The 14,726-nt window shown below is 45.1% G+C and overlaps 1 protein-coding gene across 3 annotated transcripts in view; it reads right to left on the bottom strand.

The window, feature by feature from the left end:
- Positions 1 to 1,112: 1,112 nt before the first annotated feature.
- HMOX2 (heme oxygenase 2) overlaps positions 1,113 to 14,726 on the bottom strand; it is a 28,268-nt gene continuing 14,654 nt past the window's right edge. Inside the window, exons 2-7 of one of the 3 annotated variants that reach the window (XM_039492283.1) lie at positions 14,003 to 14,216; positions 13,260 to 13,395; positions 8,539 to 8,656; positions 6,543 to 7,034; positions 2,128 to 2,248; positions 1,113 to 2,045 (exon numbers count right to left, since the gene is read on the bottom strand). In XM_039492283.1, the coding sequence (XP_039348217.1) occupies positions 1,921 to 2,045; positions 2,128 to 2,248; positions 6,543 to 7,034; positions 8,539 to 8,656; positions 13,260 to 13,348 (945 nt within the window). In that variant the 5' untranslated portion in view covers positions 13,349 to 13,395; positions 14,003 to 14,216 and the 3' untranslated portion in view covers positions 1,113 to 1,920. The remainder of the gene's footprint in view (positions 2,046 to 2,127; positions 2,249 to 6,542; positions 7,035 to 8,538; positions 8,657 to 13,259; positions 13,396 to 14,002; positions 14,217 to 14,726) is intronic. The other 2 variants (XM_039492284.1, XM_039492282.1) reach the window with 2 other exon arrangements.

Here is a 14,726-nt window from a genome sequence, read left to right as displayed (position 1 = left end):
GTGCAGAAGAAATCCACAATTTCACACAGGTTCTGGGTCCAGTCCACTCAGCAGGGGATAGCTGCTTTGCCTGCAGCCTAGCATCTCGCAGCCCCTGTGCTCCCCACTCCACCCACTACAGGGAAATCTTTGTGCTGTTACTGATGAATAGTGCTTTGTCAGCAGGGGAGACTACTGCTCCTCTAGCCCTAGACTCAAGTGTGTTTCCCTCAGCAGGGGTGGGGAGAGCTCATCCTGAATTAGTCTGTTTGCAGGGAAAGACCTCTGCCTTGCAGCACTGACCTGGCTGCACTTGGACACCACTCCTCAAAAGGCTTGGGCTTGGTGTAAAGGTACAATAGCATAGCCTTTACTATGGTGTGTTTGATAGCACAAGGCCCTGCTGTGAAGGTCTAGGACTGATCCAGCTATGCCCCATGGCTTTGGAGGATAATACATCAAGCAATCTCAGCTGAACAAAGACAGAAAATTGCCTATGAAAGCTACTGGGGAAAAAAAAATACCTATATTCATCAGCATCCTGTGCAGCATGAGGAAGCTTGGTTTGTTTAGTTAACCAGTTACACTTCATGTGTCGGAAGATCCCTCCAAAACTGTATCCAGCCCTTGGACAGGGCTCTTCCAAGAAGATCTACACTGCAATTTAGGAGGAAGATTTGTTCCTTTGTGATGAAAGCAGCCCTCACTTTTGAACAAGCAACTGCCTGTTGGGCACAAGGAGCAGAAGGCAGACTACTTCCTTTGAGGTTCTCAGGCAGGAAAGAATGTCAGTTTTACATATAGCTCTGATGTAGGTCAGCAAGTCCAGCTCTTGCAGTCACTTTAGTACCAGTTTTGGAGGCAAAAATCAAAGCTAGGCTGGCTAGAGTGCCCAGAAGAACATGCCGGTTGGCGATCCAGTTGAAAGGAGTGAGTGGAAAGTCAAGGTTTCACAACACTGCACATAGTGGTTACCAATCCCAAACTGAGCCTTCTAACTGAATTCCATGCTGTGAATACATGCTGCCTGTGCGACCTTGCATCCAGCCTTGCAAAGAGGAACTGACTGTAAAGGCCAGTTGCAATGAAGTTCTCGGGCTGGACTCCTCTCTCCATGAAGAAAGACTCCCTTATGAAGACTTCAGAGTATAAACTTTATTGGGTCAAAGGCTCTATCACAATATAAGTTACATGAAAAAGTAAACCATTAACTTTAATATATACAAGGACTTGCTCCCCCAGCCCATGGGAAACTATTTGCTCAGCAACTACATGCCAGGGCAAAAGGGCCCTAATTTATAAAACTGGTTTTGAGCGTATGGCCCTTGCAACAAGAGCAGCAAGTTATTCTGCCTTTGGGGCAACTGATGCTGTGCCACAGCATCAGAGATCAGAGCGGTTTTGGAGCAGTTTGAATTCCCCACCACCTTCTCCAGGACAAAGTGCACTTCCTGATTTGAACCAGCTCTGAAAGCTTGTGACACGGACAGAGCAAAGTGCTTGATCAGCATGTGAGGAGCAGTACTATGTTGGAAGGGGAAAAGAACACTCCATCAGACAGCTGGGGAGAAAACCCCAGCCTGGTCAAGGATACAAAGAGCTGATCATTTGACAATAGCTGGCTAAAGCCATTCCCTGATTTAAGACCTGCACCAGGTCACTATAGGTTTTGGCTCCAAGTGGCAGTTGTGGAGCTAGACTACAATTCCTGCATTAAGTTACTAGCTCAGAACCCTGCTGGGTAATTGTATAGATTACTAGGTGTGGTACCATGCAGTATTTGGGTTATTTGTATGCAAATAGTCCTAGGTATTCACTGCAGATTCTAGTTTATTGTTTACTTAACTCTTGCATTTAAAAACCTCCACCAACAGAGGAGCAGTCCCAAAAAGGGTGTTCATCTTGAGTCACCATGAGATAACGCCATCTAGTGTCCATCCATCACATCACGTACCAGGTTGCAATGCCTGCAGCCAAGGCAATGCAAGCTGCAAGGACAAACTGCATGGTGGGCTGCTTCAGCATGGCCATGCCAATGTGATAGGGGCAGCCAGGGTTCCCCTTGCCTGCAGGGAAGGGCAGAAAGCACTGTTAGCTGTATTACCCCAGAGATGCAGATTAATGTACTTGTAAGAAAAGAAAAACTACCTAGTTTTGTGGCATAGTATGGGCACTTGCGCAGGTCTCCTTTTCCATCATGCACTGGGAGCCCTCCATCCTGGGCTTCTTCCGTTAACAATGCACCAATTTTGTCCAGTTCATCAAATACCTGCCAGGGAAAGTGAAGATTCAATGAGAGTCACCAAGAGCAAACAGCATTTCACAGCCATTCTTATAAATTTCACTTACGTGCAATTTGAATCTGAAGTGTCATCTCACATTTATTATTCTCAGTTTCCAGATCAAATTAGCTCAGCTAACAAGAGCTGCTGGCCAAGGTTTTCAGAAGGAACTGGTAATTTGGGTGCCTAACTTGACATTTTAATGGGGCCTGGGTCTTCAGAATATGCTGATCACCCAGCTGCTCAGAAGTTGGACACCCCCACCCAAAAAAAACAAAAAAAAAAACACAAAACCCCACAACCAACACAGTCACTTTTGAAAGTCTCTGCTGTTTTTTCCTAGCTGCCAGCCCTGCAAACTCAGTCTGAGGCTCAAGTATTAAAGCTGAGCTCCTGCCTTGAATACATCAGCTGAATTATGAATTTTGTAGGAGAACCAAACCAATAACTCTAGCTCAGGGGTTCTCAACATGCTATAAAAATTCCATGGCTCATCTGGGCCACAACTGTTTTTCTGCATGTAAAAAGCAGGGCCAGCGCTAGGGGGTAGCAAGTAGCACAACTGCCCGGGCCCTCTGCCACAAGGGGCCCACAAAGCTAAGTGGCTCAGTCTTTAGCTTCAGCCCTGGGTGGTGGGGCTCAGGGCCCCAGGCTTCAGCCCCATGCAGTGGGGCTTTGGCTTTCTGCCCTGGGCCCCAGCAAGTCTAATGCTCGCCCTGCTTGGTGGTCCCCCTGAAACCTGCTCACAGCCTCCCAGGGGGCCCCAGGCTGAGAACCACTGCTCTAGCTCACTCCCCCAGGGCAGGGTTAGTCTGCAAGGCTAAGGATATAATTAAATTCTCTCTTCCACCTCTGACGTACTTGGCGAGCGGGTGCCATTTTCAGTAAACTTTTCAGACTAAAACAAAACCCTTGAACAGAGTACTAGGGTTTATTTTTAATTCAATATTTAGTAAATGAAGTGTGCAACTCCAAGCACTCTGAGGCTGTCTAGTAACAGGAGTTCTCTGTTGAAATGCTACTGTGCAGCTTGCTCCAGCAATGTTCCTCATTAAACAGAACAGCTTCACGCAGCACTGTAAAATAGGATGGGCCCCTCTTACTTGCTGGCACCTGCAACAGCTATCTAGGTTGCAGGTGAATCTTGTGGTTTGTGTGGCCTTCACATGACACAGCACTCCCTCCAGCAACAGAGGTAGCAGAACTTTCAGTGAGCCCTGTGAAACTGGAGGGACAGGGTCCTGGCCCTCTTGGACTGAAACGAGTGGATCCTTAAATCCTAGAGGTTGTGAAGAAATCCCATCCTCCACCCTCCCACCAGTCATAACAAGTATCTAGGGTTATTTCCCTGCCTTCTGAAACATCAAGCAGGGATCACCAGCAAGAGGGTACATCCCACACGGTCAGTTCACAGCGTTATTATGTAGGGACCTTGGCTCTTCTCCCCCTCATTATGTTTACATACAGGCCAGTCCTAAAAAACAAAAAACTTGAAATGCCTACTGGGGACCATCTGTGCCTACAGGCCCCTGAAAAAAAAACATAGGAGAAGTGCCAACATCTGACAGTCACAAACAGCACTGATTGTTCTCTAGTGCATCACGTGAAATCCACATATGCAACAAGATTCATGGTATCTCCACTCCTGTGTACTCCCAAGGAGGGCAAATGTCAGTTGGGAGGGGTCAGCTCCATTTACAGCCCTGCTTAAAACCGATTTCTCCAGAGCTGGCTGGGCCATGGGAATGTTACAGCCTGGAACTCTGCCCTGTTTGCAAGTAAGAGATTCAAGAGATTTCCTGTTCATCTTACAGGGTTTCACTGAAGGTGAAATGCCTGCACAGCACCAAACATGTTCTGGGAGCTACTGTTACAGGAATCAAACAAGTCAGAGTCCCAGGCAAGACACTGCAGGGCAAGGTGGAATTTTACTCTGCACAGATGAGAATACTGCTTTCACCAGCAGTGTTCCCAGGCCTCTCCCAAGTGTCTAGAGGAAAAGTTGGGAGATGTCAGTGAACTGTATTAGCAACTCAAAACAGCCTTGAGTATTGCAGAAGGGTTGAGGCCACCAGACTTTGCTGTTCCTTTCCCTTTAGACTCTGGGCTGAAAAACACCTTTCCCAATCCATTCTCTTCGCAGACATTCCTGCGAGCTTCACTCTGCTCCCTTTACTCCCTCTGAACACATTTTCTGTTTTCCCCCTGCCCTGCACACCCCCTCTTCCCACCCAAACAGAGTGCTGAGCTTCATCATTCCCCTAGATTTTTCTGCTGACAGAGAGCCCCTCCCAACTTGGAGTGTGAGGGAATTTTAGTCTAAAACAAAGTTAAGGAGAACTACAGCACCATTTGCTGGGACCTGTGTCCCTAGGTTCTGAACCCAGCCATCACAGCTTGAACAAGGCAAGAGAGTACTTGGATAGTTATATTCCAGGGTGGGTTTTTGTTTTTTTATTATTATTTTTAGAGCGAGGGGGGAGAACTACTTTTGGTAGAACTGAACTGGGAATGAAAGAAATAACTGGTGCTCCTCTGTGCTCTCACACTCCAGCCAACAGGGGAAAGCGTCAGGTAGGGATTCACACAGACTTAGCCAAGGTCTCAATATGACAATCAAGTAGGGCAAGACTACTGCAAACACATCCTGCTGCTTGTTCTGAAGCTTGGAGAGGAGGCTCAAATAGTTTGCATTTAACTTTGTACACCCAGCATGCTCAACAGGGTAGGTGGGCGCTGTTGGGATAATTGGGCCTACAAATTTACCCTAATTGTGAGTTCAACTGGAGGAAGTGAGTGTTGACAAAAAAAGATATGAAAGGCAGGGGAAAAGGAGGGGGCAGACTAAATTACTCCAAACGAAAAGACCTAAATGATGTAAATCAAGACTGTGTTAAGATCATGCCTGGTAAGCAAGCATGGAATCAGAAAATCAGTGAAACAAAAGAGATGTGTCAAAGACTAGGCCTAATTGGTGGACAAAACAATTAGGGGATAGGCCCTTTGAGGGTCTTTAAAGATTTGGGGGGAGAAAAAAGCCGGCTACTTGAGCAGGCTTCATCATCATGGTGTCACACCCACTATCTCCTGGGACCCTGAGCCTTTGTCATCCCAATCCCGAGATGTCCTGACCAGACTAGGCCAGAGAGGAACCTTGCCACCAGCTCCTGCTGAATCCCAAATACCATCTGAACTGGACTGGACTAGTGACAGCTGAACAGCATCAGCTTCAGCCTAACTTCTTCTCTTCCTCCCCCAAACAGGACAGTTATTACTGCCTAAGAGACTGTCAAACAAGGGTTTTTTTTTTCCTTCTAAGAACTCTCTCCAGTCAAAGGGAAAGGGAACAAGGGATGCTGTTAAAACGAAAGCCTGAATTAATACTTTACATTTCAAATGCTTTAGCCATTTTCCCTTCTTTTCTTTAATCTTAAGTAAAAGGATATTTAATGGGCTGTTTGCCATAGTACTAAGTAGGCAGAGGTCTGTGTATCAAACCCCAAACCTTGTTTAATACTATTTAATGCTGGACAGTGACTAGGTCATGTTAACCCCTTTGGCCCTTATATTCCATCTAAATTAATACAATACTTAAGTGCATAGAGACCAAATCAGGTAGAACCTGATCATCAAAACTCTTGTACTTTACCATCTGATTGATAGGGAGTCAAAGCAGGTTGCGTGGTCCTGATGACACACTGCATACCGGAATGTTTAGTCTCTGGGTTACACCTTCAGGTTAAAAAGAGGTAAAATAGCAGCAGTCTGCTCTGTTTTTACATAAAACAGAGCAGCCCTCAGGATCCTGCTAAATCATCAAGTCAGCCTTTAGATGGCCAGAGTGTGGAAGCCCCTGAGTGTATGATGCATTTGGCTAATTAAGTGCTTCCTTAGCACGCCAAAGGTTAGGAATAGGTTCAGATAAGTTTGTGGGGTTTTCCCCATGGGAGGAGGCCTGGTTTCTTCCCCTTATCTTACTGACTACTTAAGCATGTATTAAAATTATTGGCATTACAAGAACTCCTGGAGGCCTCAACAAAGATTTGGGCCCTAGCATGGTAGTGTGCTATACGTGTCCTTAGTAGAGACATCAGATGCAGTTTGCATTTCCTGTTTAAAAGGCTTATAGCTCTACTCTTTCCTCCTTCCCCTGGATTTAGCTAACGCCATCAGTCCTGCATTGTCAGGAACATTAACACTCTGTCTAAACCAGGCAGAAGATTAAAGCAGTGTAGCTTACTTAAGTACAGGCAGTTACAAGAGTTTGGGGATGCATGGTACCTGCATGTTGAATTCAAATGCCTTATTGGCTTCCTCCACAATCCTCTCCTTGGCTTTCTTGTCCAAGTCCAATGCATTTATCCTGGCCCTGTAGAACTGCTTGAACTGCTGTGCATTGGAAATATTGTCAAACACATAGAACTGGATCCCTTCCCCAGTACTGGGCAGCTTCAAGGCCCTCTGGGCTACCTTCTTGAGAATCTGGCCCCCAGACAGGTCCCCCATGTACCGTGTGTAGGCATGGGCTACCAGCAGATCCGGTTCATACTGCCCAACATGATGGATTCTGTCTACGTAACACCTAGTTGCCTCTGAACACTGAATCTTCTCTTTCCAGTTTTCCCCGTAGAAATACTCCATGTCTTTAGCCAATGCCTCTTTCCGATGAAGCTCTAGAGGGAAGTACAAAGGGGCAAATGCAGGATGGTCCTTGTTGCAGTCCATTTCCTCTTCCAGGGCAGAGTACGTATAGTAAAGTGCCACAGTAGCCAACTAGGAACAAAAGCACAACGTACGTGAGAGACCACTTGCCAAAAAGAATGATGTATTCAGACAGATTATGTACAGACCCATGCATTCCTCCCAATAAACCACTCCATACAGACCACACTTTTCCCAGCATATTATCTGTTAGGCAGTGAAGGACTCTTAAAAGGAAAATGGTGAAGTCCCTTGTCTATGGTGATGTCTGGATGTGTCCCAAGCAAAGTCACTGAACCCCTATGCCTCAATACCTATCTGTAAAATGGAGACAACATATCCTACTTCAAAAAGGTGTAGAGAATTCATTACTGCTTTAAGCCCCTCTAAGGGAAGGCACTATTTAGATTTGCAGACCATTATGATCAAAAGATGATGTTCATATGTCTATGCTGAATGCTCTGATCTGCCCACAAAGGACTGGCAATTAAAACATCTTAGTTTAAATAGCTAACGTAATTCCCAATACTTCCTGACAATTTCAACTGCACTGGCATTTATAGACCTGAGGCATGACATTAAGGGGCTTCCAGATGAGAGTCACGACAACGGAGGGGTGGCTGAGCCAAACACAAGTAGAGTTACGATGCTGTGCACCAGGTCACAAATACCAAGAGCAGGGAGGCAGGCCCAGCCCCGTGGGACATGAGCTGCTGCTGGATGATGCATGTGAGGTGAGCTCACCTTTAAGACCTCTTCCCGGCCCCCCCCGGCCTACAACCCATCTAGAACCTTCTTGCAACCCACTGGTCTGTTGTAGTGTGACCAGATGTCCTGATTTTATAGGGACAGTCCCAATTTTTTGGACTTTTTCTTATATAGGCTCCCAGGGGTGGCTCTAGGCATTTTGCCGCCCCAAGCACGGCAGGCAGGCTGTCTTCGGCGGCACGCCTGCGGGAGGTCCTCTGAAGCAGTGGGACCAGTGGACCTTCCACAGGCAGCCTGCCTGCCGCCCTCGCGGTGACCGGCAGAGCGCCCCCTGCGGCTTGCTGCCCCAAGCACGTGCTTGGCATGCTGGGGCCTGGAGCCGCCCCTGTAGGCTCCTATTACCCCCCCCCGTCCCGATTTTTCACACTTGCTGTCACAGGTCACCCTGGTCTGTTGGGACCCACTGTTTTAGAAACACTGCTTTAGCTCTCCATTAACTGTTTTCCAGACTAGCCAGCAGAAGGTGCTGCTGAGCAACATTAAGCTGACTCCCAACCCAAATTGCTAACTATGCCAATTCTGTAGCACTACAAGGTACTGCTAACTCTGGGAGTGAGACACCATGCTGGATTCCCTGACATGTTACACACAGTGTCATTACTAGGCAAGACAAGCTTCCAGCAGTTTAGTTTCTGACAGAGCAGGGAATTAAACCCAAGTCTCCAGAGTCCCAGGTTAGTGCCCTAACCACTGGGCCATCCTCTCATTGTAACATGCTGTGTCTCCAATTTGGGATAGAGCTTCCAACTCCACAGCTCAAGATCTCATCTCACATGCTGTTAAGCAAACAGAGCTAGAAAGTGCAAACCTTAAAGAGCTCCTTCTTGATCCGTCCTTTCAGGAAGTCTTTGACAAACTGAGTGTTCTCTGCACGGTCATGAGACTCTTTGGTCCCCTCCTTGAGCATCTCTGAGAGGTCAGTGGGACTGTGAAGAAAAGAAATTCAAAAAGGGCATGAGATGGGGAACATGCCCAAAGGATCCCAGGAAGATTCTGTAGGTCTTAAGAGCAACTTTTAAACTACACAGGGCCAGGGCCAGGCCCAGGCCCATACATTGGACCAAGGCAGCTATTTGTGCTTCAGGCCAGTCCTGCATTAGACCGGGTAGAAACTGTGAATTCGTATTTGCTGATGGCAAGCTCCAAGAAGATGTCATCTGTGTCTGTCAATTAGTGCCAATTGACATCCAACTCAAGACAGAATTATTCTCTGGCTCAAAATGTGGGGGTGGGGAGGAGAAGAGGGGATGGGAGAAGAGCCGGCTCCTCTGGCCATGGGGAACAAAGGAAGTGCCCCTCCAAAAATCAGCCAAATTTTTATTCTTGTGCACACCCCTAAGCTTCAGGGATACAGTTTACATGAAATATACTACATAAACCTGTGTTGCAAGGTCCCACTATAAGTGAGGTTTTGGACACCACTAGCATGGTCTCTTAAAATGCTGTCTCTGGGAATAGGACTGTGCCATCACATCAGACTGTCAGCATGGAAGTACAAACACCACCATACAAAACATGCTGAACAATCACCACAGCGTGATGACATTACACTTGTCCTGTTGATATTTTGGGTTGCTTTTAACATCCAGTGTCAGTATGTTAGCCTCTGAAACAGGTAGTCTCATCAAACCCAGGACTGTCCCACAAAGTCATCACCATCAGGGATTACCCCAGATGCAACAGAAACCCTACTGACAATGTTAAGAGAATAAGGTCAAGCACAACGGTGACAGCAGCTTATAAGAGATGTGGAATATACTACCGAGCTAGGGTAGTGTGAATCCACATTCCAGCACAGTCTGGTTGTGCCTTGAGTGTGTGACAGGTAGCAATACTGGCAGGAGTCTCATTCATTTTAGAGAGGCTAACAGGTATGGTCCATTCACCACATTCAGACACCTAAATACTGAGTCATTAAAACTGACATTTTGGCACAAATTCCCCTACTGTGAATTTTTAGAGTATAGTAGAACCCCAGAGTTACAAACTGACCCGTCAAACACACACCTCATTTGGAACCAGAAGTATGCAATCAGGCAGCAGCAGCAGAGGTGGGGAGGGGAAAAAAAGCAAATACAGTACAGTGCTGTGTTAAATGTAAACCACTAAAAAAAAAAAATTGACCAGGTAAGGAAACTGTTTCTGAGATGGTTTCATTTAAATTACGATGGTTAAAAGCAGCACTTTTCTTCTGCATAGTAAAGTCTCAAAGCTGTCAATGTTCAGTTGTAAACTTTTGAAAGAACCACAATGTTTTGTTCAGAGTTACGAACAGTTCAGAGAGTTACAAACAATCTTAATTCCTGAGGTGATCTTAACTGAGCTTCTAATGTAATCTCAGAATAGTAACCCAGCCCTTCAAAACATGGGTGATCTCCCTGTAATCACTATATTAGTGGTGCACCTTTGACAGCCTCAACTGCACTCTGCCCATTAATCTAATCTCACTCATGACTATTGACATTCCAAACCTCTGAGCTGCTTCAGTTAAAAAAACAACCTGCCCTCAATGCTTTCCATACTCCCAGTTGTGGAATTGTCACAGTTAGCCTATGATGCAGGGCAGGACTGAAGTAGTGCCAACTCAAAGATCGCTCAGCTTGTGACCCATCACAGAAAACAGGAACTCCTCCTTCCCAATGACACAGGACTTTTTTGTTTCTGGTACTAGTGCCTTGAGATGGCAGATTTTAATAATTTACTACGACAAATAGCTTTAGTTCCTGTCTTCTGACAGTGGCCAATGCCAGATGCTTCAGAAGGAATGAACAGAACAGGTAATCAAGTGATCCATCCTCTGTCACCCATTCCCAGCTTCTGGCAAACAGAGGCTAGAGACACCATCCTTGCCCATCCTGGCCAATAGCCATTGATGGACCTATCCTCCATGAATTTATCTAGTTATATTTTGAACCCTGTTATAGTCTTGGCCTTCACAACATCCTCTGGCAAAGAGTTCCACAGGTTGACTGTGCATTATATGAGGGGGAAAAAAAAAACAAAACAAAAAAACCAAACCAAAAAAAAAAAGCCTTCCTTTTGTTTGTTTTAAAAGTGATGCCTATTAATTTCATTTGGTGACCCCTAATTCTTACATTATGAGAAAGAGTAAACAACACTTCCTTGTTTACTTTCTCCGCACCAGTCATGATTTTAATAGACTTCAGTCAGATCCCCCCATAGTCATCCCTTTCCAAGCTGGAAAGTCCCAGTCTTATTAATCTTTCCTCATATTAGCTGCTCTAATGTCCTAATCATTTTTGTTACCCTTTTCTGTGCCTTTTCCAATTCCAGTATATCTTTTTGAGATGGGGCAACCACATTTGCACACGGTATTCAAGATGTGGGCATACCATTGATTTATACAAAGGCAATCTATTTTCTGTTTTATTTTTTATCCCTGTCTTAATGATTCCCAACATTCTGTTCGCTTTAACTGCCGCTTCACATTGAATGGATGTTTCAGAGAACTATCCGCAATGACTCCAAAAATCTCTTTTTTGAGTTGTAACAGCTAATTTAGACCTCATCATTTTATATGTAGAGTTGGGATTACGTTTGCTAATGTGCATTACTTGGCATTTATCAACATTGAATTTCACCTGCCATTTTGTTGCCCAGTCACCCAGTTTTGAGAGATCCTTTTTGTAGCTCTTCACAATCTGCCTGGGACGTAACTATCTTGAGTAATTCTGCATCATCTGCAAATTTTGCCACCTCGCTTTTCCAGATCATTTATGATTATGTTGACTAGGACTGATCCCAGTACAGACCCCTTGTAGACACCACTACTTACTGCTCTCTATTCTGAAAACTGACCATTTATTCCTACCCTTTGTTTCCTATCTTTTAACCAGTTACCAGTCCATGAGAGGACCTTCCCTCTTATCCCATGACAGCTTACTTTGCTAAAGAGCTTTGGTGAGGGGCCCTGTCAAAGGCTTTCTGAAAATGAATGAATTAGTTGGATAAACTGAAATTAAGCAAATATTCTTTGCATCTGCAGAATAGCCTACTGCCATCAAAAGCTCATTTAGAGAGACAAGTTGGGTGAGGTAGTATCTTTTATTGGACCAACTTCTGTTGAGGAAAGTAAACAGAGCTCTGTGTCAGCTTGTCTCTTTCACCAACAGACGCTGGTCCAATAAAAGTTATTACCTCATCCATCTTGTGGATCTAATATCCTGGGACCAACATGGCTGCAACCACACTGCAGAAACCTGGTTCCAGGTGCTTAGCCAGTGACTTCCACCAGTTCTATAACTTGACTTTCTTTAAAAGCTCAGCAGCAAATATGTACTGCTTGAATATTGGTTTTGTATTTATTAAAATCAAATAAATTAGACTATAGTCTATTTAAGCCTTAACACTGGTTGCCAATGTTAAATGGATTTACTTTTCAAATGAAAACTGAATTTAAATTAAGTCTAAAAATTTGATTTTAGTCAGTTTTGATCCACTCTAATATCTCCTATAGAGCAGTTTAAAACACTCCCACCCTTCAGTCCAGCAATGATTCCAGCCTCACCACCACATTCACTTCTTTCTAGGTCTTCCATGCTTCCAATGCACGGACCAGCCTCCCAATCCCAGTGTGCTATGCCATGCCCCAAGCCTCTCATTCAAATCCCAGTTTAAGGTCCATTTCCTCCACATAGCCCCACAAATATTACTCAAATGCACTCTCCACCCCAACCTTCAATAAGGGAGAGACTTAAAGGCTCTTTCTGGGTCTCCTAGTGCATCTGATTTTATCTACATCTTTTAGACTAAACTCTCTGGGGCACGGACTGTGGGTGTTGTACCTACTGAGAACATTGTTGGTGCATAACAAAGAGAGTTAATATACTCATTATAGACGTGCGCTGCATTTTCATCTCACTAGAGGGTTTTTGGTTTTTAGTAAAGTGAATAGATGCACTTTATCAAGTCACAGCATCTCCTGGTGGATCTTTGCAGCTGCTTCACCCGAGGACTGCACAAGACAAGACTTTTGAGCTGCCCAGTTATTCAGGAGGGCTAGATTATTGCACTCCAAAATATACAAGAAAAGGAAAATCTCAATCGGAATAGAAGGAATTATTTCTTGGCAAAGAGCAATTGGGCTGTGGAAGAATCTTACAGTAAGTGGAAGAAACCCTATTAACTCTTGTCATTTGAAACTGTATGGAATAACACTACAAAGTTTACTGTAAGGAAATGAATGTGCTGGCCCCCAGGGAGATGAGCTGGATTATGTATTCACATCCCAGTAGATCCTCATCACTAGCTCTTCACTTCAGCCATTTACAGATATCCTTCTCTCCTGAATGGGGGTGGAATGAATATTAAAAAATGTTCCCACATTACTGAAAATGAGGGGGCCGGGGGGGGGGGAGGGGGGGGGAAGAGAAGAGAAAGAGAGGCGACTGCAAGCACCACATTCCTGCCTGGGACCCACACGCAGGGATACCCTTCTAGAAGACAAGTTGTTCTAACCCGGTAACAAAGCCCCATTCTCACAAGCCAGGGGGGCCCGACAGGACTCACCTGACATTGTCATCCTCTTCTGTTTCCTCATAGCGGACATTCTCTGCCTCATCTACCCCCTCAGAGGCTTCCGTTACATCAGATGGCATCTCTCCAGAGACCTGATCTTCCCAATGTTCTCTTCACTTTTCCAGTCCTGTTTGGAAACAGCCAGAGTTCATCATCCAGTTATTTCAGCAACACTTTAAAGTGACTGAAGAGCAAAAACTTGACTTTAAGAAGATTCCTGAATGAGGAGTGGGGGTGAAGGGAAGCACCAAATGCTGCAAAGCTGCAAAAGCCTCAACTCATTCAAACACATGTATGGTCAGTCGACAGAGCTGTGCACTTGACATTCCTCCTCAGTGGACTCAAGGATATACTGCATAATACAAGCTTACCTGTTTATGGTCCAACACTGCCTTAGAAAACACAGAACCTTGTGTCCCCTCTTGCAACTCTAAGCAAAGGCACTGACAGCCTCAGCTCAGATTTACATATAGTGCATAACAAAGCAGCTCACATACTAATAAACCATAATCTTGTGCAAGACAGACACCCGTGACTCAGCAAGCAATCCAAGTTAGGCTTCCCAGTCAGGGTTCGGTGGATCAACTGAGTAGACTAGAAGACCTGTATTTCACCAGCCTGCATGATGATACTTCTGGGCAAAACACTTTTCCACCAGGACTTTTAAAAAAATAAATAAATAAAAATCCCTAGGCTATCTGCAGAAAGGCAAGATTTAGAGCAGAGTGACTGACCTGGGGAAGGAAGGGAAACAACCCTCCTCCCTAGATCTTTTTCAGCTTTGGTTTCTGGGATTTGAGCTGCAATCTGCTCGCTTACAGGGCTTTCATCAGCAACATGCAGCCTGTCCTCTTTCCTACTAGCATTGCAGTAAGTTACACCAGCTAAGCCACAAAGGCAGGCAGCTTGGCAGGGAATTAAAGCCTCTCCCTCTGCAACGGAATACATCTGGAAGGGAAGAGAAATGGGTCATGGGATCACAAAACAATGCTAGCAAAACAGGCCTCCAGATTGCACAGTTCTTTTCACAAAGGCAGGGGCAGAGTTCACTAGCCTGGCTTTCCGGGACAGCCTCCACACCTGTCCAAAGAGCATGAGAAAGCAAAACTCCTATGCAGCTGAAGCATTTTTATTTGGTTCCCCTTAAATTATTCTGTTCCAGCATGGACTCTCCAAAATAATAGATCCCAATTATTCAATAGGCTTAGAAAAGGACTATTTGAAAAAGCTTGAGATAAAGTAGTATGCGGTGCAACAGATGCAATATTAAGGACTAGGAGCCAAACCATCTGGTTTTTATTACCAGCTTTGACTCACTGACACCTTGGGTAAACCACTCAGCCTCTGTTTCCCCACCACCACCCCCAATCTGTAAAATGGGAAATAAGACAATTAGCTGATAGACACTAATCACCACTAAGTTAAGAGTGGAAGATGGTAGAGCTGACAGATAATGCC

This window comes from Mauremys reevesii, linkage group 10 (assembly GCF_016161935.1).
Source record: "Mauremys reevesii isolate NIE-2019 linkage group 10, ASM1616193v1, whole genome shotgun sequence".
Lineage (NCBI taxonomy): Eukaryota > Metazoa > Chordata > Testudines > Geoemydidae > Mauremys > Mauremys reevesii.
Note: the sequence above shows the minus strand (reverse complement) of the source record. Positions and strands in the feature narration are given on the sequence as shown.